Source organism: Calidris pugnax, unplaced genomic scaffold (assembly GCF_001431845.1).
Source record: "Calidris pugnax isolate Ruff unplaced genomic scaffold, ASM143184v1 scaffold42, whole genome shotgun sequence".
NCBI classification, from domain to species: Eukaryota; Metazoa; Chordata; class Aves; order Charadriiformes; family Scolopacidae; genus Calidris; species Calidris pugnax.
The window spans coordinates 14,136,058-14,159,174 of NW_015090920.1; the positions used below are offsets into that span (position 1 = coordinate 14,136,058).

The following is a 23,117-nucleotide window of genomic DNA, read 5'->3' on the forward strand; positions in this document are numbered from 1 at the left end:
CTCGCGCCCTCCCTCACGCCCGTGAGGGGACCCGCCGCTCCCGCCCGTCCGTGAGGGGCCCTGAGGGCTGCGGAGTGTCCCCGCGGAGAGCCCCGGGCAGCCTTGGCTTAAACTCTTCGGTGAATACCTGACCCCTCAGCTCTCCCTGGTAGCGTTCCGGGTCCTTTATGGCAGGACTGGGGTCTTGTCTCCGGAGGTGTAGTTCAGTAACCTCAGCCGGCTGCTTTTCCTCAGGGTTAAATAATGGCCACGCAACTCCTTCAGGTTATGTTAAACCTAGTGCACTTTATGCGCTTTCAATAACAGTGGCGGTTATGTGTGTGAGAAACTCTATGTTGTGTGGTGCTGATGAGGAAAGTCTTGCGGTGCTTTCTCTTTTTTTTTTCTCTGAGTAAGTGAAATGTCACTCAGTCTTTATTCAGCCTAAGTTCTTCTGGCAGCAGTCGACTCCGAGTCAGACCTCTTTAACCTTTTGTGAGGAAAAAGAATGAGTCTTTGGAGAAATAGGAGAATGAGATAACATACGGAATTTATGTTGAAATGATGCGTTATTTTCAAGATGTGCTTGTATCTTGGGAGTTATGTTGTATTCCCGTTGATGTGAAGGGTCTTGCGGCAAGCCTCCCTGATGCCTGGAAAGAATTACTATTTTTTCCTTTTTTATGCATCCCAGTTCCAAAGTAGAAAAGTAACAAAAAAACAAAGGTGAAGTAGCCCTGTAAATGGTATTTATCTTCCTTTTATTGGTCTTAAATCAGAGTTTGGCAATTATAAGTGGAAAAATGAGAGGGATGGTTTTGCAGCAAATAGCAGACGTCTTGTACAAATTGAAATATTTCAGTATGAACAGAAAAGATGTTGATAAAGCGACACAGTTATATTTCAATTTTTAAGGCTTCCTGTGCTTCTATTGCTGGGAGACACTGAAGGTTACCTTCAGAACATGGATATTTAATTTCAGTACATCCCATGGAGTGGAATGCAGGATGGGAATTGACAGGTCAGAGTAGACTTGAAAAGCATGTGGATGGCTAATGCAGTGAGAAATGGGCTTTATTTTTGTCTGAGGAGCAACTTTGTGGGAGAAGTGATGAACACATAACTCCAGGGGATACTGATAGTAAGGACAACCGTTTTATTTTCTTACAAGCCTTTTGGGGAGGTAACCATTGTCTTAAGACAGTACAGATGTTGAACCCGAAAACTAATAAGGATATGTAAATAAAAATAATGGAATAAGTTGATAGCAATACTGCTGTACCTTCTCTTTGATTATTGTAGTTCCAAGTCTCCTTCCTCAAAGAAGAATACAGCAGAATGTTACTGTTGGCGTCAAGAGGTCTCACGTAAAGGGGAGAGGACTGAATTGAGTAGTTTTCCCTAAAGATAAGAGATGTGATTCTCCTCACTTAAAAGATCACGGTCTGTCAGCTTGACCACACAGAATCAACTACAAGTTGTGTGGGATGAAGCCTCCACCTGAGGTGAATTACGTATCTGCTCCACCTGAGCAGATACGACACAGGCATGGGGAAAGTATGTATATTTCCATTTACTTTCTCTGTTTTGAGAAGGATGCTTCTCAAATATCTATAAGTAGCAAGTGTAAAAGGTTGCAACAAATACCTTCAGATATTCAGTAGCTGGATACTTTCAAGTATACTGTTCTGTGGGTTTTGCTGTACTTTTTGTCTACCCTCTTTGCTGTGCTAGAGCATCTTCAGTGCAAGTGGATCCATAGATTGACTTTGACAGCAGCCTTTATGGTTCTGGTAAGATAATTAGCTTTGACTAACAGAGTATTGGGAAGGCATAATAAGTAACATGATTGATGGGTGTTACCCTTCACTGTTGGTGTGTGTGTGTGAATTAAAATTCAGGAAAACAAATGAGATGCAAACTGGTGGTATCCCAAAGGCATCTGATTCCTGAAGCTTACATTCTGAAGCATGAATGGTGATTATGCTTCTACTGCAAATCTGACCCTTCCAGTCTGGTAGGAATCTTTTTCTTACTAGCTGTACTGGTTTAAATTTCCTTCTACCTTTCATTTTGTACTCTGCAAAAGCTTTTTCTCATCCCCCTTAATGGAGCATCTCTGAGTAGTGCAAGCTCCAACTCTGTTAAGAAAAAGGTGATTTGACTATATAATGTATCCCTGTTGGAAAGAGTGGTGCATCCTGAGACACTTGATGCTAGAAATATCTTTGGGTTTTTCAGTGTTTAGTCACTTTATATCTTGGTTTAGCTGCACTTGCATCACTGAAACAAGCATTTATACTAGGCAATGTGAACTGAGATGAGTAGATTTTGTACTTATCCTTGATTTGGAACTGGTTATTTCCATGCTTGTATATGTGTTTATTTCTTTCTCGTCTCTTCTCCTTCAAAACCCACAGTAGAATGTGAGAGGTGAGGGGAAAACTGCAAACACTCTAGACTATAGAGGAAGAACATAAAATCCTAAGAACAGTCACAGTTTCAGAGTAGCTGTTATCTTTTAAGATGTTATGTGATGCTATTGGAAAGGACTAACTACCATTTTAGTTCTTCTAAAGTGAAAGGTGAAACAGTTTCACCTCAATGGGTTCCAGGTGTGCACAGTTCACAAAATTCAAGGAGAATGTTGATAGCTGGTGGTGTTAGGTAACAAACTGTGAATGGTGAATTGGCTTCTCTAATAGGTAGTGTTGTTCAGAATTCTTTAGAAAGAGAAGATTTCTCATGTTGACTGCATTACACTTAACAGAACTTAATTCAGGACAGACATGGGGAAAAACTGAAGCACTGGCTTGACTTTTTCCACAGTATATTCATTAATACATCTTAACCTACATTTTAGCAACTGTGGTTTCAAGAAACTGAGTGTGTGCCTTGCTTTGCCTGGTGGTTATGCAGCCATGCTAGACCTGCTAGCTCTGCATGGGCAACAGAGCAGCAGAGTGCATGGGTGCAGAGCAGCACCATATTGACCAAAACCAGGTGAATCAGTCTGACTTTTGATTATCTAATCTTCTAAGAATCTGTATAGCTGTGTGAAATTGTAATAGTGACGGTATATGATTTAATTTCTGAATTTATGTTTTGCAACTAAAATGGCTGTAATTTCTAGGGAAATTTTTAATAAAAATCCTGCAAGCTAATCACTCTGTAATGTGGAAGAAAATGAAAATTGTGACTTTGGTATAAATTATCACTGGGATCATATTTATTGGTAAGAGCCAATTAAAACGGGAGCTGGAGTAGGGGGTAAGTTGATGTATACAGCAAAGGTAGTCTTGGTGCAAATGGAAGGAGTTGAGGATTTGCTCTCCTATGATCATAGGCAGGAGGCAGCAGTAGTGGTCCCATTGTCATACTGATGGCAGCTCTGTTAAAGATAAATTTGGGCATTTTGTCTCTGGGCCAAATGTTTACAAGAGTTGCTTTGTTTTCTGACACTGCTCAGTTAGCTGAGTAACAGCAATATCTACAGAACTACCTGGAGCAACTGAAGAATTATTTTTAGTGCTGTGTAATATAATGGCCATGGCAAAAGACAAGGGCAAAACATCAGGTGATGGTAGACCTAGCATTGTGCTACATCTTTCTCATGAATTTTGCATCTTACCACTTAGAATATTTATTCTCAAGGCAGGTGTCAGAGGGTGGTTTTTCCTGTCATTTAGAGAGGAGTGAGTCATCTGAGGCACTACTTGAACACGCAGCAGCATTTGAGATGTCCTCACATGTCTTGTCTGGCCTCCAGCTGCCACTCAGGAGAGGGGATGAGTTACTGTCATATCTGGTGCTCCTTGACATGGCAGATTCTTCTCTAAAGGCTTGGTTGAAAACCAAGTGGCACCTTACACCCAGTTGAGTGGTTAAGGTGCTTTCTGTTCTCTACCAAACATCTTGTATCAAGTGGTATGTTACCTTACAACTTTTCTGTGTGAGAATGCATAAACATTCCTGACTGAGGGATTAAAATTAAGTCTTAGTGATGAAAGTCAATGGGCCTTTTGTGTCGGATATTCTTGCATACCTCTGTAAAACCTCATTTCTGTTCTTCAGTGAGACATTAGATACTTCTTTACTCTGAGTTGCTTCTGGAATGTTCTTTGATACTGAAGAGTTTACAAATACTCTCAAACTCTGCTGACGTGCTGTTAGTTACTACACAGTAAAGCAGTTAATACTACACAATGAGAGATCCAGTCATTTGAATCTCCAATTTTAAAGCTTTTTTTTTAAAAAAAAAACCACTTTCTAATTTAAGTTGACTAGGCTTGCTGTAAATTAGGTCAGGAACACAAGAGCACTCTTCATTTGCCCCCTGCAGTGTGAGAGGTTATGTCTCAGGATTGATCTGCTTCTGTAAGAGCAGGATGATTTTTGTCGTTCTATCTGTAATGGTGAAAACTTGTTTTATCCTTCATTCTCTATGTCCTGCTATTGTGTGTTTTGAGGTATTTACTTATGAGTAGGGGCAGGAATAAAATTCTTTATGAAGATTGTTTGAGAAAGGTTTATACAGTGAATGCCTCAGTAAAGGAAATAATAAGCTTAGGGTTTTTTTAGTATATAATATATTGGCAGAGTATTTTGCTTAAAAGCAGGAAAACAATACTGACAAAAGGAAACTTATGCTACTCACATGCTCAGGGAATTTCTGCAAGTTATGGATGTAATTAATCAGTGTAAATGTTAAGCACAAAAACTGATGTGAAATATTTGCTGTTGTATTAATTGGGCAAAGCAATAAAGCAAGTTTTAGGAGCAGATAGATTGGATAGCATGTCATATGAGGCGGTGGTGATGTCCTTGGTAAAATATATGGCAATCTCTGCCTTGCGTTGAGTGAACGGGACTCTGTGTTGCCCTTTCTCTCTTCGGAAGAGATCTGGATCTTTAACCTCTATCCCTGCCAAAAATGCTCACCTGTACTGCTTGTCATTTATACCACAATTGCAGTGTTTATTGCAGCAGTTTCGTATTCTTTTAGCAGTGCTGTACTGCACAGCTGTCCTTCATCTTTTCATATGCATATTTGTTTTTATTGATTGCTGCATTTTGAAATAAGCTGGTGATCCAAGTTTGCCTGAAGACTGTGGTGCCCATTTCAGTGATTTTTGTAAACCACGGGCAGAGAAGCTGTGTGTAAGCCTTGGAGGGAAAGGGAAAGGAGGGTAGACAATGTGGGATACTTTGGTCAGCTAGCCCAAGGTGTGTGGTCCACACTTTAAAATTGCAGGATAGAGGGAATGATGTGGACTCCATCTTGCATCGGTAAATAAATTATAGGTTATTTGGGGTGCATGGCTAATTGCGTGGGCTCCTGCCGTACCGTTTTATCTCAGCTGCTGTAGTTGACCATAAGCAGACTTAAACTACCACAGGTCCATTATCAAGTTGTATGCTCACGCTTTTTTCTGGGCAGACTTATGTATGATATTCTTTATCCTCTATATAGGGTAATGTGTGAGAGACTTGTGCATCATGAATTGTAAACTAATAAAGAATGTGAAATGCCTATATACCCAAGAATCGATCTAAAACAATGCATTACCCAACTATGAAAGACCCTTAAGAATATAATCTGTATGATAATGACTGGCTTGTTTTTTTCCCTGAAGTTAAAAAATATTAGAAAGCTTACCTTGTTTGTGTAAAGTAAGCTGGAAAGATCTGGTTTACAAGCTGTGATACAGATTTTAGTGCGAGGGCTTGACCAAAAACATTTTTACGGAGGAAGACAGAGAATGTTTTTTTGCCATTTTGCCTTCCATCCAGGAAGGATTTTGCCTTTGTTACCCTAATAAAAGAGAAACTGGTCTTTTAAATGGGTGATAAAATGGCTAAATCATGGTTACATGCTCAACATGTGATAATGAAGGCATGAAGAATTGTTTAAGGGAATACCATTTATATTTGCATCCTTCTGAATGTGTTATCATTGGGGAAAACTAATCATTGCTTGTATAATCTATGCAGTTGGCAGCATTGCATAAGGAATACTTTTGGGAACCTCTTAGCTTCTTGAAAAAGAGAAGTAATTACTTATTTTAATTTCTAGTATTCCTCCGCAAATGATTTTCTTTCCCAATTGGTAAATACTGCAGTGCTGTCTTGACTGAAAATATTTTGGAAGTGTTTGCTGAAAGCCTTAGAAACCTATAGAAAGTTAAACATTTTGATACGTTTAAGATATTAGATAAAGTATTAGTATTATTAAAAATATTTTTTAAAGTCACACATTTCTGTACTGGGGGAATATAAGTGGAAAATGAGCATGCAAAAAAGGAGGTACTTTTCCAGCAAGCCTTTCCAAGAAAAAGAAATATTTTAAATAGCCTTTAGTAAGTTTTTGAAAAATACTAATGAGATTCTTTCTGATTTAGGCATGTTAGATGCCTAAAGCGACTTCATAGATTGCAAAAGATCTGAAGCAAAATTCTGTTCTGAAAGATTCAGTGTAGCCACAGTCAAAAAAAAAAAAAAGGGAACTAAAATCTATGCAATAGAGTATAGTTTTCCTGGTGCCTGGTTTTATCACAAGAAAGCTTCATTGCTGGGATCATATCAGAATGCGTAATGTACTGGAGCTGTGTTTATGTCTTCATTTGGAAGAATTACATAGGTATTATGTGTTTGCAGAGTGCAGTATAAAAACATCCCAGGTGTCTCAAATACCTGGAGTAAATCTTGCTTTGTGTTTTGTATTGGGAAGCAGAAAGTAGCACCCTTTTTCTCCAAGCGCCATCTGTCTAGAGTTTGGCTCATTTAACGTTCATTAATGACCTCAGGAAGCTGCTGTCCACACAAATTCTGGAGTCAGGGTCAATAATTTAAACCAGTTTAAGTGAGGATCCAGTCAGATTTCTCGTGAATCAAACTGAAGATTGTTTTCAAAAGTAAGTCAGTGATTGCATTAACCCTGGACTTTTATCACTATATCCTGATTCTGATTTAGGGGCAGGGGGAATCTGTTCTGTTGTGAAGGTGACTGGTTAACTCAAGGATGGGATGCACATAACCAGGCAACAGAAGAGGAATTTCTGTTTTGAAGTCGCTCTCACTTTTTAATACTGTATATTGTATTTACAGGTTGATCTATCATTGTGAAGCCTGAAAGAAAATCTAATTTCTGTCAATTAACAGTAATACATAGGGAAGCAGAGTAGTCCATGTAGACTGATTTATCTTCTGAGAGTGGGTGACTAGGACCGGGAGCACAAGGATGTGATGTTGCTGTGTGTAATGGGTTTTAGCTGCAAAATCCTGCTGGAACTCCACGTTCTGCCTGCTTTTTTTGTCTGCTTCCCCCCCCCCCCTGCTTTTATTGCACTTGTCTTCATTGAAAGAAGTGACAAATAACAATTTTGATTTGTTTTCAATGATTTAAAGGCTGTAGAGGTTTAAGATAAAGAATTAGTAATAACAGAACAAGATTGTCATCTTGGGAAAAGCTTCTCTTAAATTCTTTCGCTTGATTCTGAAGGTGCCTTTAGTAATTAATGATTTAAATCATCAGCTAAGAAACATTGTTTTATATAAATAGTGTTGTTTGGAATCTGCACTTCATAGCTATTTTCCTAGAAAAGTGTTGCATCTTTCCAGTTAATCATTAAAATGTGCAGTGCTTGTGTAATTAGAGTTCTTTTATAAGGTAGGAGACTACTTTTTGATAAGGAAAAGGATATTTTAAATGTATGCATGTATTAGTAAGTTTCCCTAAGGAAAAAACTTTAATCACTACTTTCTAATGTAACTTATTTCATGGTTGCTATTTACTTACTATTGGAGGTCGCAGTTTAACAGAAGTGCAGGAGGACAGTATTGTTTTCAGCAGTTACCTGTAGGCAGCGAATGTACTGTCCTAATTGATGTATCAGTCAGATTTATTTCAAGCAAGTAGATCTTGTCCTCTTTTACCTCATTTTTCTTCACGGGTTTGAAGAAGGGTGCATACTTGTCTGCTTCTTAATTGTGTTTCTCACCTTTGAAAGACAAATATCTATAATTGCTTTCTTCTATCTCATAGGCTACTTGCCTCTTCTAATCTGTTTATTACAATTTGGGGTGCTTTCCTTGAAAGTTGCCGTTAATGGCTGGTCTGTCTTGGGGCAACTTTTAAACATTGTTTCTAAAAACGTGTCTTAAACCTTCTATTTTTTTCAGCATTATTTCGGTGTGTATAGAGCCAGGAAACAATTCACATTCGCATTTTCCGTCTGCTATTGAAATGAAGTGGTCTTTCTTTGGCAAATGTTTCCTTTATCCAAATGCTGATTAGCTTAATGACTCCAAAATATTGACTAAAACTCACTTATCTTCAGTGGGCTTTTGTTCTTTTGTATGTTACTCTTTCACTAGTTGTCCTCTTCAGATAGGATCTGAAATCATGTTTTGAACAATATGTTTTTTAAAAAGAGATTCGTTCAATGCCTTTATGATAAAGATAAAAAGTAAATGCATTCTTATTTTCAGATTGGTTGGGAGACATAGAACTTTATTGTATTTTTAAATCAAAGTTGATTTATTGTAGGCAAGTGTATCATGACAAGGACATATTACCTGATACAAATAACTACAATATCTAGCAGCCATGTTAGTGAATGGAAAGAAGGCATGAATAATACTAGCTGTTAAACCATATTCTCTCCAAACTACGTTCTAAACAGCTACATTTTATCAGCTTGAATAGAAAGGTGTAAACGAGTATATTCCTTTAAAATCTTCTATTACTCTGTGATAAGTCTGAATACAAACATATGAAAACTACCTTGATGTGTTTTTAACATTTCACACAGCTGTGTTTTCCCTGTCCCAGTCTTATTTTAATTTCACTATCTAAAGTATGATGTAATAGCATAATTTGCTTTTTGGTTGCTTTTTTTTTTCTGCAAAATTTAACAAGTCTTGCTTATAGTAAATATTTACTTTTTTCCTCAGTTTTTCCAGAAGGGATTCTCAACTAACAGATGCTTGAGAATGGGGTTGCACCAGTTCCTTCTTGCTGCAGGTGAACCTTGCTATACACAAGGGGGTTAAAAATTAAGTGAAATGCACATGCATTATTGGATTAGGGACTAGACCTCAGTACCTGTTTCCCTAATAATGAGCATGCAAGTTTGCAGGTATTCTGTTGTGGTTTTTCTTCTGGCTGTGAAAATTTGTAAGTGTTCTTCTGAGACAGTCCGTTTCAGAGGAAGGTCCTGAAGGTGGGTTCCTAATCGTGAGGCTTTCTCCTCAAGGTTGGAAAGCCAGGATTCCAGGACCCCTTTTCCACAGTTCCCTTGTTCAGTGATTACAGTATTCAAACAATTAAAGGGAAGGAAGAAGAGATGTGTCATCTGTGTTTTGGGAAGGCTTAAATCTAGTAAAACCTACCTTGCTTGTAGGCAATCAAGTCTCACAAGCAAGGTTATGTTTAGTGTCCAGAATACTGTGTCCAGTGTTGGACCCACAGTATAAAAAAGATATATTGATAAACTGGTGTGAGTTCAGCAGAGGGACACCCAGATGACAGGGGTGGGAGCAGCTGCCCTAGATGGGCGGAAGGGAATGGAGCTTGTTCAGCCTGGAGAAGGGACAGTTTTGGGGCAACCTAGCAACATTTTGCAGTGCATTCGAGGAGGTTATTGAGAAGGTGGACCCACACTCTTCACACCAGTGCGCAGCAAGAGGATGAAAGGCAAAAGGCTTCAAGTGAAACAAGAAAGTCAGGATATAACAGAAAGAATCTTTTTCCCGTGTGAAGTCAGTCAGGCAGAGGAAGAGGCTGACCCAGGAAAGGCTGTGCCATCTTCAGCCTTGGAGATTTTCAAGATCAGAATCCTCTGGGCTGCATCTGGCTAGATGTGGCTTGATTGCTGATCCTGCTGTGAACCATGAAGTCAGACTGGAGATGTCCTGGGTTTGTTTCCAACCAGCATTATTTTGTGGCTCTCCGGTTCTCTTCTGTGCTTGTCAAGACTGATTTAGGCAACTCTGTGAGGCTGTGCTGGGAATGTGTAGCCTGGAAGTGTTTGAAGGAACAACACGATAGAATCAACACTTTGGACATTAGGCAGCTGAATTCCAAAGAATAAAATTACAGTTGGACTTTTATAACGACTTCTGAAATTCTTTCAGTAATCTGATTCCAACTCGACAACAAGCAGCTTTCTATTGGAAAGAATGTGATTTAGGGCTTGTGGACTTGGAGACAGTGTTTTGAAAAGATCTACTGAAGAGTTAAGCTCCATATAGATGTTCTGTTTCATAATATCGCTGGAATAACCAGTGTGGTCACTCTGAGTTTTTTAATATTCTGAAATAGTAGTTTCAGGAGGTCTTTTTCCTTTTTCTCTACATCACCCTAGCCCAGCTGCCACAATTCTGAAATAGTTACGTTATTTAATAATAAATGATTCTCATTTTCCGTGTGTACAAAAGTTGACAGTGTCTGTAGTTTGAAAATGTAGGCTATATAATTTACAGTGTTAAAAGACCTGGAGAAAGTCTTCAGTAATTATCTAAGATGGTATATATTTATAAATAAAATAATGAAAGCTTTAAAAACTAACAACAGGCTTTCTGTGGAAAACATTCCCTATTCTGTCAAGTACAATGACCCCTGGTATCTCAGGATTGAATCCTATTCAAATATATTAACAATGGTGGAGCTGGATCTCAAGTCTGTTGACTTCAGATTTCCATTGAACTTGATGACTTTTCATTTGGCTGTGACGCTGGAAACACGGTATTTCTTTCTATTTTCCCCCAAACATACCAGTTTCAAACACTCATGCAAACAAGAGTCCATCTCCTTGCTAAACAGTCACTTAGCCTTGATGAAGTTTTGCATTTGAAATGCCAGAGTGCCGCATGATTTCAGAAGACAGGAAGCGTTTGTGTAGTGAGTGACATTTCAGGGCAAGCAGACAACCCTAAAGTCATCTGGTAATACAAACTGATAGAGACACTGGGCTTGGTGGCATGAGAAGCTTTAGGGAGGTTGAAATACTGTTCTATTTTTACTATTGATAAATAGAGGATTTTTGAGTAGCTTTTAGCTCTGTTTTTTGGAAATTTTTGTGTTATTTCTTGGTTACAAGAACATGTGTGACTGTTTTGCTTTGGCCACAAAGGTTCATTCCACCAAGGAACCTAAATGTGGGCTATGTGGTTCAGAGGAGGTGCTTCTGTTTTACCCAACTGTGTCTAATGAAAACATCCTGCTGCTTCACATTTCTGGAAGTGCTACTGTCTCTCCTCATTCAGCTCAGTAGGATCAATCTGTAGACGTTATGTAGATTCTTCCTTTTACGGCCTTTTTTAACAGTTCTATATAGCTTAGGTGATCACTTATTCTGCATTTGTCTTCAAAAAGTTGAAATAAGGAGTTTATGCAGCCTCTTCCCCTGGGGGTTCAGCTAAAGGCACAGGGATAGTTTGTGCTCTTTGGCAGTGTATTACTGGGAAGAAAATGAGAAGATATAAGTAGAAGGCAATGAAAATCTGGGAATTACTATCTGATGAACTCAGGTATTCTGTTTGTATAGTTTGTATAGGCACAAGCTGTAAATTTCACCAGACTCTCTTAACTTCAGTGAAAGTCGCTGTCTCATTTTGTTACTTAAGTACAGTAATAGAGTGATACTTCTTTGCTTCCTAAGAATACCCTTGAATGCTGGGACTTCAGTGAAGGAATAGTGCCTTACAGGAAAGCCTCTATAGTGGAGTATAGTTCAAGTGGACCTAACTTTATTTAACTCTTACTTCTTACAAACTGTAAGAACCAGCATATGGTGAAAGAGGGTTGTTTTTTTTTGCCACAGCTCAAACTCAAAATCTTTTCTTTCGTGAAACAGGAACTTAAGTATTTCTTTCATGTACAAATTTTGCTTTTCTATTCACATTATTTGCATCAGGAATCACTTCTACTTTAGCAAGCAAAAGCCTTGAAACCAATAGTGGAAACTCTCCTTTTGATTCAAAGGAATAGGATTTGGCTGAAGGTATTTCAGCTTTACTCACTGCAGTAAGCCAGAGATTGTGTGCCATAGCCTCTTTATTTGCAAAGAAGGTATGATTTGAGCTTGCCTTTTATCATTTCACTACAGAAGATTCAATGTACTGGTTGAAGAACTATAAATTTGACTGAGTGGGTTTGGTGCTTATATATGTAGCACATACTGTACTGGGTGTAGTGAGAAACTGATGAGATACTAAGTTAATAAGATATTGACTGTGTTTCATGAGGGGTTTACTTTGTGTGTACTGAAGCCAAGGAAGAAGCGGGGGGAATTTTACTGTATAAATTGTAGTTGATGCCAGATGTCAAGATGTCTTGTCTTGCCCTTTCTGACATCATGGCAAAATACTAGGTGAGAAACAGACATGCAGCCCAGTGCGTTTTCTTCCATGCAGTTCCTACTGACCATGGTAAGATTTCACTCAAGCGTCTTGAAACTGCACTGCATGGTATATTTTCAGTCTGTTTTAAGCCAGGTCTGTGTGCATGTTTGTGGTGTTGCTGGTGTTGAATGGGTACTTGAAAATTACTTGACTTCCATCCTTTGCCCATTGTCCTTCCTTTTTAAGAGCCATGGAAAAAGTGATTTTTGGGGTAGCTAGAATTGATAAACCCAGTAGCAAACCTGTTCCTTCTTGTAGGGTGTAGTGGCTTTTAGCCTGGCCTAGCAAACAGAAGTTTCCCTGTTCCTTGTTCCTTCCATAGAGGGCAGGTTTAGGTTTTGATGATTTACTGTTTGTCTTCTTTCTGTTTTCTGTGCTTTTATTGCTTAAGGTGTATGAAGCATTTTAAAGCTTGAGTTACAGTTGGTTGAGGTATTCCTTATTTTGAGTTTATGGGTTATATATGGATAAAGTATAATTAATGATCAAGGGGAAATAACCCCAGCTGTTGCTGAAACTAATAGCTGATATTGAACTGTAAGAATGTGAGGGAACTGTGAGAATGTTGGCATACAAAATTGTCTTGAGGTCAGGAATACGGTCAGGAAATAAGTAAATGAGAAATAGGTTAGGAAAGGCATTTACATAATATTTTTGAGAGAGTAATTTACACCACAGTTTCTAAGATGGTTTGGGACTTTGAGGATGAGTAATGGAGAATGACAAATTGAATATGTACTTTGGGAAGCTATAGCAGCAATGAAGTCTGAAGATCTGCGCTAGCTGTGCATAAGTGCTCGCAGTGGGAACCTATGCAACTGAAAATGCAGTCAGGCAATTGCAACTAATTTAGACAGTATCATTAATGTAATGTGTTAATCAGGAAAGAGGGAGACTTGGACAATGTAAAGATGATGAAGAGGTTTAATTTCTCCTCTTATGTTACGCCTCTTAGAGAACTCTCATATATGTATCACTTGGCAGAATGATGGATTAAGTACCAAAGTATACAAATAGAGTGCTATTTAAATGAACAAAATGAATGTATTCGCAAGAGCAGAAAAGGTAAACTTTTAAACAGGTAATACTAGGACCTTCATAAAACTGGAGAATAATAAATATCCCTGTAACTTGGCACATTTGAAAACAGATGATGGAAGACTTGGTCAAAAGTGACCATAGGAATTCCATGATAGCAATAAGTCTCAGACTGATACAGAGTAAGCAAACATGTCCTTAGAAGTTTTGGTTTTGCAAATGTAGTGTGTACAATGGAATAATGACTGTTGAAAGCTGCATTTGACAAAGAGCTTAAATAGCTGACTTACCAGTTTAACTGTTAAAACAAATCCAAGAATATTAGTCTGTTCTTTTGACACAATAGTACCTCAGTAATGAAGTCTGGTATTAGTAACTTTTTCAAGAACTGCAACAGTTGCATACCTTATTTTCTGACTATTGCAGGTGCCTTCGCTTGCAAGATGGTACCATTTGTTCAATCCACTGCTATTGTAACTGAAATTCTTACAATGACCTGCATTGCTGTGGAGAGACACCAGGGAATTGTGCATCCACTAAAAATGAAATGGCAGTACACCAACAAAAGAGCTTTCACGATGCTTGGTAAGATTTTAGACATTTCCAGTAATCGTGTATATAGAGAAATAATCTTCAGTGTAGATGGCATGACAGAACAGAGGGTACTGATATGACCAGTAATTCAGAGGTGGAGTTAATGATAAGTCTGATAACATTTATAAAATAGTTCAAGGATAGTGCCTGTACGTATAGTAACTACTAGCCAAAACCCTGAAAATAAGCTTCGAATCTGAAGTCAAAGATTTACTTAACCAAGACTCTGATAAACCTTTGGCAGCCTTTGCTTTCCTTTCCTTTTTTTTTTTTTTTTTTTTTTTGAGGTTCAAAATGTGCAGTCATCGCTAAAGCAATGTCACAGCTGTAGATGGTCCTTCCGTTGTAACTCAAGGAGAACATACATTATGCTATTCCTCAAAGTTAATTGTCTTTACACTTAAATAGCAATGAATGAAGTTAGATTGAGAAAGAAAACTGATAGCAAAAGAGCATGCTTTTACTGAGGTGAATTTTGACTGATGTATGCCTCGTAGAAAATTTTGTTCTTTATTTAAATTGTCTACTTTGCCTGACTTTTGAAGATGAAACTGTTAAACTGTTCATACCAAAACTTATGCTGATTGTTGTACAAAGTATTAAAAAATGTGTTTGTTTGCAGGCATAGTCTGGTTGCTGGCAGTTATTGTTGGGTCACCTATGTGGCACGTGCAACGGCTTGAGGTATGTTAGGTGAAATGGGAATTTATATTTTAGTATTTATACATTCAGTCCTTGCTGGATCTTTTTGTACGTTTAGCAATGAAATTGAATAAACTCCTAAGAAATGAGAGTGGGATAAGAGAAGTGGAGCTTTTGGTCTGTGTGCCAGCTAAGGATTAGGACTTGGATGCACTGGAAGAAGGACTACCAGCAGGTACTAGTCATGTCTACCCTCCCCAGTTATGTCAAACAGCACTAATTCCATCTATGACTCCCACTATGGCTTCCTTTTGTTTTATAGGTGCCCTGGTACACAGCAGTGTAGAGTTTAGATTACTGTTGCAGGATGACATAGTGTTCTCTGAGATTTGGAAGAGCTGTGCCTACTTAAAAATGTAATTAGCTGACCATTATAGTTTAAGGAGTTACTGTACGCTTTTGGAGGAAAAAAAGGCTTGTCAGAATCTGCTGCTTGTGAGTCCAAATATTAACAAATCTTTTTTTTTTTTAAGTGACGAATATGTGAGGTTTCTATACACCCATCTTTACTTACAAAATGAAGAGTGCAGATTAGAGTCTCTCCTGACCTTTCTTTGTCAACTTGGATTGACCCAACACTTGATGTGGAAAAGTGCTCGGAAGCACTTTGTCACTTTGAAAAGTCTCTCTGTTGAATTTTGGTTGTTGTGTTAAAAGTGAGGAATATTTGAATGTGCTTGTTTTTTATACTTGGGGTAAACACTGTAGTGACTCATCCCCTTTACACTTGTTACAGGTTAAATATGACTTTCTATATGAAAAAGTGTATGTTTGTTGCTTGGAAGAATGGGCCAGTCCGACTTATCAGAAGATATATACGACCTTTATTCTTGTTATACTCTTCCTTCTTCCACTGATGTTGATGCTTTTTTTGTACACTAAAATTGGCTATGAACTCTGGATTAAGAAACGAGTGGGAGATGCTTCAGTTCTTCAAACCATTCATGGGAGTCAAATGTCTAAAATATCAAGGTATGTAAAGTAAAATACAGTTGGAACTTTGAATTCTAGAAAGTGCTTTATTTTCCTGACCAAACCAGTGCAAAATAAATGAATAAATAAATCAATCTGTCTTACCTGTTGTGAAGTCTGCAGGCATAGACCAGATTTTTAAAGCTAACTAGTTATTTAACAATTAGATACCCAATTTAAGGCAACTGAAACAGATTTTTTTCTTCAAAGTGTAGTGTAGCCACACCTTAGAAGTCAAGCTCTTTCAATAAATCTCGCATTATACATTGTGAAATTCTTGTTTTTAAAAGTTGTAGGCCATGAGTTAGAAGATGAGTTGGGAAAAATGCTGCTAGGTTATTTCCATTTGTTCTATGGAAAGTTCTTTATGTAATTCCTAGACTGTGGACACTGCCTTATGCTCCTATTATAAGTTAAACTGTCTTATGGGAAAAAATCAGAATTAATAAAAAAGCTACTTTGGTGCAGTTTAACTTGATAGAGCTTCCACAGAATTTTGAGTGTTCCTATATGTGTTTGTGTGAGACTATCCAGATAGTAATGTTCTATCTGAAAAGTTATGAAAATCAATAATTATCAACTTTGCTATTTATCGCTAAATATGGGCTACCCTTAATATTGCCTCATTTGGCAAATTGATCTGTTGCCTGATGTGCTATAAACCTCTAACAGTTTTGCTCATTGAGGAGAGTATCACCTGAAGTATCAACTGTAAGGAGAATACTGGCAAGCAGCTTTAAGGTAAATGATTCCTTAGATATTTATCTAACAAAGTGCCTAAGGAAGCAGGTCCTTTTAAGTCAAAGCTGAAAGTCAGTGTAGTCTCACAGGAGTTAAGGTGACACGTCATCTTCAGGCTGCTCCTCATATTATTTTCACACAGTGGGGAGAAGATCCTGTAACTGCTACCAGTGAAGTGCTACCTCTTTAGCTCAAGTGAGAGATTCATCTTAGGATTTATAAATGTAGTTATATATCAGTTTGGGGATGACAGTAAATTCATATGTACCTTGAGTTTAGCAAAGGTTGAATGTTGCAAGTGTAGTTTCACTTATTGTCAAATTCTTTGTGTAATAGGTTGCTGTAGGTGTGGCTAGTGCACCCAGATCTAGGAAGGGACTCTCATTTTTTGAGCTGTTAATGGAATTTCATGTGTAGTGTGGGGTTTGTGGGGTTTTTTTTGTTGTTGTTTTTTTTCCCCTCCTATCTCTTACTATTGGAATTGCAGCTGCTTGAATAAAGTGAAAATGCCTTGCAAGATATGCTAATGTCATTTCTTGCTGCAGCTGCAAAGTTCATTGCTTTACCAAACAAAAGAAATAAAAGGTGTTAATTGATGTACTACGTTTATATGATGCTGCATTTTTTGTTTCAAAGGGAATTGTGTACTTCTGAGCATTCTTCCAGGCTTTGTTTGCATCTGCAACCATCAGACCACATTTAGAGATCTCACTTGAAGAGACACATCTCACCAGTCAATTCTTAGTGATTCAGCATGGAATGTCTTGATGCAATTTCAGGAAGAAGAAGCGAGCAATTGTTATGATGGTGACAGTGGTGTTTCTCTTTGCAGTCTGTTGGGCCCCTTTCCATGTGATTCATATGATGATAGAATACAGTGAGTATCTGCCATGTGTTATACAATAAAACCTTTCTTAGCTTGGCTGGGTTTTTTTTGATAATGGAACCACAGGTTGTGAAAAGCTAGTGCTGCTGCGGCATCCAGCTATAGAATACCTTCTGCTAGCAAAGGGTAATGTGCTTATAAATCCTGGATCAATGTCTTGTAATAGAGATACATAGCCAACAACAGATGAATTACTCTGAAGTCTATGAGGGATAGATCTGCAGCGCTCATGGGAAATGAGTAGATTTCAAAAAACCTCTTTTCAGATGTAGTGTTTGGGAAATACCTTATATCTGTGATATACTTGTTTGTCAACCAGATCTCTTCTTCACTGCTGTTGTGTATAAAAAAATAGGAAAAGATAATCTTTGAGTCTTGCTGTAGACCCTGCTGAACTTTGTTGCAGGGTGTGTGGGAGGGAACCCAAATGCTCTATCAGCAATTTTAGAATGTAAGCTCTTTAGAACGGAGATTGTCATTGCTTCACAATTTGTACAGCACACAATCTAGTCCTGAAAAGGAGGTTTGCTAGGCCTCACAAGAGTCAGCAAAAAGCAAGACTTTGCTATTAGGATGGTGAGCATATATCTCTAGATTCTTTTTCTTTCTGCGTCTGTCATGCTACCCTTATTTGCTGAAAATTCAGAAGTACCTGGCTGGAAGGTAAAAGTTATTTCTGAGTATAAAACCTCTTGAATAAGTAACTTTTAAATTCAAATTTAATTCTAATTTAATGTGTGAAGGCTTCTATTTGCATCCACTGAAGCTGTCATACTGCTTTGAGTTAAACTGCTATGAAATATTTATCCCTTCACTTGCCTGGGTTTTAATGAGTTAGACGTATTGGAAATATAAATACTGGACATCATAATGATAATACCCTATGAATCCAGTTGAATGAATTATATTGATGCCTGGGCAGAATCAGAAGTGCAGAAGCTGTAACTGTTAAAATTGTCTGGGTTGTCCCACATTAAGGTTGCCCATAATTCTTCATGAACCGTTTGCTCTCTTTTTCATTGCTAATTTCAGGAATTATTTCAGTTGCTACAAGGCCTTTATTTTACTTGCCACGTAAACCTTTAGCTCCTATCTGAAGTTTGGTTGATGAGTATTTGAATTCAAGGAATTCAGTCCTCTGTGATCTCAAAGATTAAAGAGTGAGAGATGTGACAAAGAAGATATATTTTTACCTCCATGAGCTGATCTGTGTCAGCACAGAGAAAGAAGCCGTGTGTGGTTAGTGACAAGGCAGGGATTGCTGTTAAAGTACTTACACGTTTGATATGGACATGAAACTCAGAGCCAGAAGAACAACTTGAATAAACAAGGCCTGTACTGTGCAGATTGGAAGCTTTCTGTCACTTGGCCAACAGGCAAATTTTTTGGCTCATAAATCGCCTCTTTCAAATGACTCTGTCCTTATTTACATATACACAAAGCAGGGCAGTGTGGTAGATCTTCATCTTTCCTTGCTGATGGAAACCCTGTTGCTAATATTAAGAACCTCCAGCATGGTCTTTTGTCGATTTTAAACAAAAGCTTCTAATGCCAGGCTGGATATAAATAGGCTAAGTAGTAGGCATTTGTGCTATTTTGTACTTACAGCATCTTTCATTTTTCCTTTCCAGGTAATTTTGAAAAGGAGTATGATGATGTGACAGTCAAAATGATCTTTGCAATTGTCCAGATTATAGGATTCTTCAATTCCATTTGCAACCCTATTGTGTATGCTTTCATGAATGAAAACTTCAAGAAAAATTTTTTGTCTGCCCTCTGCTTCTGCATGGTCAAAGAAAACACATCACCAAGCAGGCAGCTTGGGAACTCGGGGATTACCATGAGGCGGCAAAAGGCAAGTGTTTCTCAAAGAGATGCCATTGACTCGGACGAAGCCAGGAGGGAGGCGTTCAGTGATGGCAACATTGAAGTCAAGTTCTGCGATCAGCCAGCTTCAAAGCGGAATCTGAAAAGGCACCTTGCCTTATTCAGCTCTGAGCTTACTGTGCATTCTGCATTAGGAAATGGACAGTAGCCTCACAGAGGTTTCGAGAATGAGAAAAACATTCTCTTTATATGATAACGTTGAATAAGCCATTTAAAATAGTTTTCTACTTTGCTGAAATGAGGGGAAAAACATTTTGTGGATTATTGTAATGTTGGAATAATGGTTGAGAAAATGTAATATATTTTCTTAAGGATAAGGAGTGAAACTTTGGAAAACAATATTACTGATTTCCAGGAAAAAAACCAAAAACCAACAACATTTTATTTCCTAAGATAATTTAGGGCTTGTTTGCCTTAGGTAAACTGAACAACTGTTGCTTGCTCTGTTTATTCTGTGTCTGAATGCTGGCACACTGCTGAACCATCCACAGCTGAATGCCAGAAGACAGGAACCATGGAGAGAGTGCACGCTTTTTTTTGGACAACTTTGAAATCTGATGTGGGTCTAACATTGCAAGATCTGCTCTCTGCAGCTCTGACGGCACTGAGTTCAAGAAAAATGCAGACTGAGATGCAATTCTATTTTGGGGAAGAAGTATATGAAAGAGCCAGCCAGAATTTGAAGAGATTAAGATTTAAACATTGCATGCATGTTCAGATTTTATTAACGGGAAGCATATTAGAAATCAGCAATGCATGCATAATTAATGTGCTGCTTTTAAAGGTTAATTCTTGGGTACAAATTTAAATACCAGTTTACTGTCCTGTAAACTGCATTGCTCTGCTGAGAAATGTAGAAGCTGAAAAAGTGCTGTACGAGACTGTGCAGATGCTGGAATCTATACAGATTATAGAGTAAGCACTGAGTTTAAATTAACAACAGTCATGCTTGTGTATATGACTTAGGGGTTGAGAGTGTGGTGTTGCCATTCTCTGGAGGGGATATAAGGAAGAGGTCCAGAGCCTGTTGGGACTCTACAGAAGACTTTCAATTCAGTATCACAGTCTTTTGACCAGATGTGTCTCTGAAGACATGCACCAATTTTGCTGTCTCTCCATCACCTTCAAAATAGATTAATTACTGTTCTAAGAATGGACCCAGTGTTCTGGTTGTTTTTAGTCTTCACAGTAAATTACAGGGTTGAAATCCATATAAATTCTAAAGATTTTTGCTCTCAGTAGGTCAAACTGAAAAATTGTAAAAGGATGCTTACAAGTGCGGGACTTGAGGAAAAATGCTATCTAGAATGGTACACTGTGATCTGATCCCATAAATGAGGCTTTGAAATATCTAATTTGCAACTCCAGCTGAAGTTAGGCTGAATCCTTTAATAGCCTGTGAAATATTAGTCCTTTCTTCTGTCATCCTTTGCTTCAACTATGGGACCTCGGCACTCCTTTGGCAGTAAATTTTAAGATTCATTTACAGTGCTACTTTACACTTCACTGTAAATGAAAACAGTGCAAATTATCTGTGTCTAAATTGGAAGTAATCTGATCCTTCTGTAATGTTTGCAAATTTCCATTGGATAAGGCATTCTGATGCAACTGTGTCCAAATTTCCATTGGATAAGGCATTCTGATGCTTGTTTGTGATATACTCTATGTTTACATATGTATTATTTATATTCTATGTGGTATACTCTCATGCAATGACTGGGAAAGATTCCTGACTTGTCCTGACAGTGACGAATTAAGAGCATAAAAACAGTAAAAAATTCAACACGTAAACATATGTATTAAATAAAATAGCAATTTTGGAGAGCTGTGTCTGGGTAAAACAACATCTATGAGGTCAGATTCAACTTTGGACAGTTATGCAGACAGATGTGGCCCTGTGGATTACCTTTGAATAATGCTGTAAGCAACAGCAATGATTTTTGCCTGCAGTTACAACTGTGACTTCGTTTGAAGACTATTTCTGTCTTATTTTGTCTTTCATCTTTTTAGACAGGGGTCTTTAACTAAAAGTTTTCTGCCCTGGAGAATAGGGGCTAATGGTCGTTTGTTATCATAGTTTTATTCAATTGGTGTAAAGCTTATCTGGCTGATGATGAGAACTATGTGTTTTGACAGATTCTGTAACTGAAAAACAATTTTAAGCGTTTTATTTATTTGCAGCCTTAATTAAATAATTTAAAATTTAAGGCAAGGTGTCCACAATTCTCTTGTTATGTCTTGAAAATATGTGAGAAGGATTTCAGGCTTCTTCAGTACTTGTAGCTGATTTGTAAATCCATTTTATTTTCCCATCTGATACAGGTGTCCTTGCTACTTATATTTATGCCACTGATAAATATTCTAATATATGTACATACAACTGTTACAGGATCAGACATAGTTTTCCAGTAGCATCACAGGTGCACTGTTTTAATTTAACTTTCTGCTTTGTTCAAGCAGAAATTCTACAAGAGTGAACTGCATTTTCTGGCGCTGAAGAATGAATTATTGACTGAATAAGTAAAGCAGAAGTACATTGACTTAAGCATCCATCCCACTGGAGAGGGAAAAGTTTGAGCGGCTTTTTGTTTTTTTCATTGTGCAAGCCAGTGTTTTTGCAGGCAGGTATTTGCAAATGAAGTTACAATACTAATAATTTGTGAATAGTATTCATTATTCGCTATTCACACAAATAGTGAATAGTTACAATACAACTATTTTAGGATAAAAAAACTTGTAAAAGAAAAAGCTCAGTATTTTATTTATTTATTTACTTTTACCATAACTTTGCTTCTTAATTGCCTTTTTAGGCTATACTCATTTGGGAGTCTTCCTGATGGACTCCCAGAAGCCATGAGTCCACCTAGCGAAGTTGGTCTTGGTCATACTGCAATGAAGCTCTTTATATTATGAATATTGAAGGTATTTTTTACTTTGATCATACTTCCAAGAACTTACTGATTTAAATACTTGTTGCAGAGATTATCATAAATAAGAAGTGTTTTCTTCAGAGGTCAAGTTTGAGAGTGAGAAAGGGGCCTGATGGTTTCTTAAATTTTTACAAAAAGACAATTTGCAAATGTATGCCTCTGCTTACCAATACCCACACAACTAAGCCCCTGCTGGCAGACAAAGTCAGGGCCAAAATTCCTGCTGATTTCAGAGCAAGAAGTGGAGTTTATGAATAACAGAAACTCCAGTATAAAACAAACCTGAATTACTGTTTGCAGCACAGTCTGAAGTAAAGCATTCAACTGAGGAGTGATGAAAGGCTGACAGTACAAATACTGGGAAGGTTATTGGTCAGGTTAGAACTTACATGCTTTCTGCTGTGGAGCAGATTTGATTTCAAGAAAGGTGGAGAAGGGGGTATAATTGTGTTAAGGTAAGTGTCCTAACGAATATATACCGAATTGAGATCCAGATGGAGGCAGTCTCTTTGCATAGAAACGTGTACCCATAATGAAACGTCTGAGTAGATAACACAGAATTGGGTAATAAATTAAAAAACAAAGCAAAACAAGAACAAAACAAACTCTGCTGTACTGTGAAAGATCTGCTCTACATATCGGCTTTAACAAGCTTATGAATTGCCTACTCTTCATTTTAGATATCTTTCCCTGGTGTCCAGACTCCACTGTGAAGGGTGAGAAAACTGTTAACTGGACTGTGTTGAATTCACTCAATGAAGAGACTGAATTACAATTCTCAACTTGTATGAGGGCTACTTTCTGTATTCTGCTTTTTGATATTCCAGTGACATCCCTGGGAATCTTGTGCTTTCATAGAGTTACTGAAATCTGAAATTATCTCTTGCTTAGGATCACTCTTTCCTAACAATCAGCTTCATTTAGTGGGAAGTCGAGATTTGACTTCTGCCTTTTGCCTTGCTTTTTTTCTTTGTCTTGCCTCG

The 23,117-nt window shown here is 37.8% G+C and overlaps 1 protein-coding gene across 2 annotated transcripts in view; it reads left to right on the plus strand.

The window, feature by feature from the left end:
• The window catches only part of QRFPR (pyroglutamylated RFamide peptide receptor), a 20,086-nt gene extending 543 nt beyond the window's left edge, over positions 1-19,543 (plus strand). Inside the window, exons 2-6 of one of the 2 annotated variants that reach the window (XM_014949801.1) lie at positions 13,849-14,007; positions 14,639-14,700; positions 15,455-15,690; positions 17,211-17,308; positions 18,949-19,543. In XM_014949801.1, the coding sequence (XP_014805287.1) occupies positions 13,849-14,007; positions 14,639-14,700; positions 15,455-15,690; positions 17,211-17,308; positions 18,949-19,352 (959 nt within the window). In that variant the 3' untranslated portion in view covers positions 19,353-19,543. The remainder of the gene's footprint in view (positions 1-13,848; positions 14,008-14,638; positions 14,701-15,454; positions 15,691-17,210; positions 17,309-18,948) is intronic. The other variant, XM_014949802.1, reaches the window with a different exon arrangement.
• Positions 19,544-23,117: the final 3,574 nt, after the last annotated feature.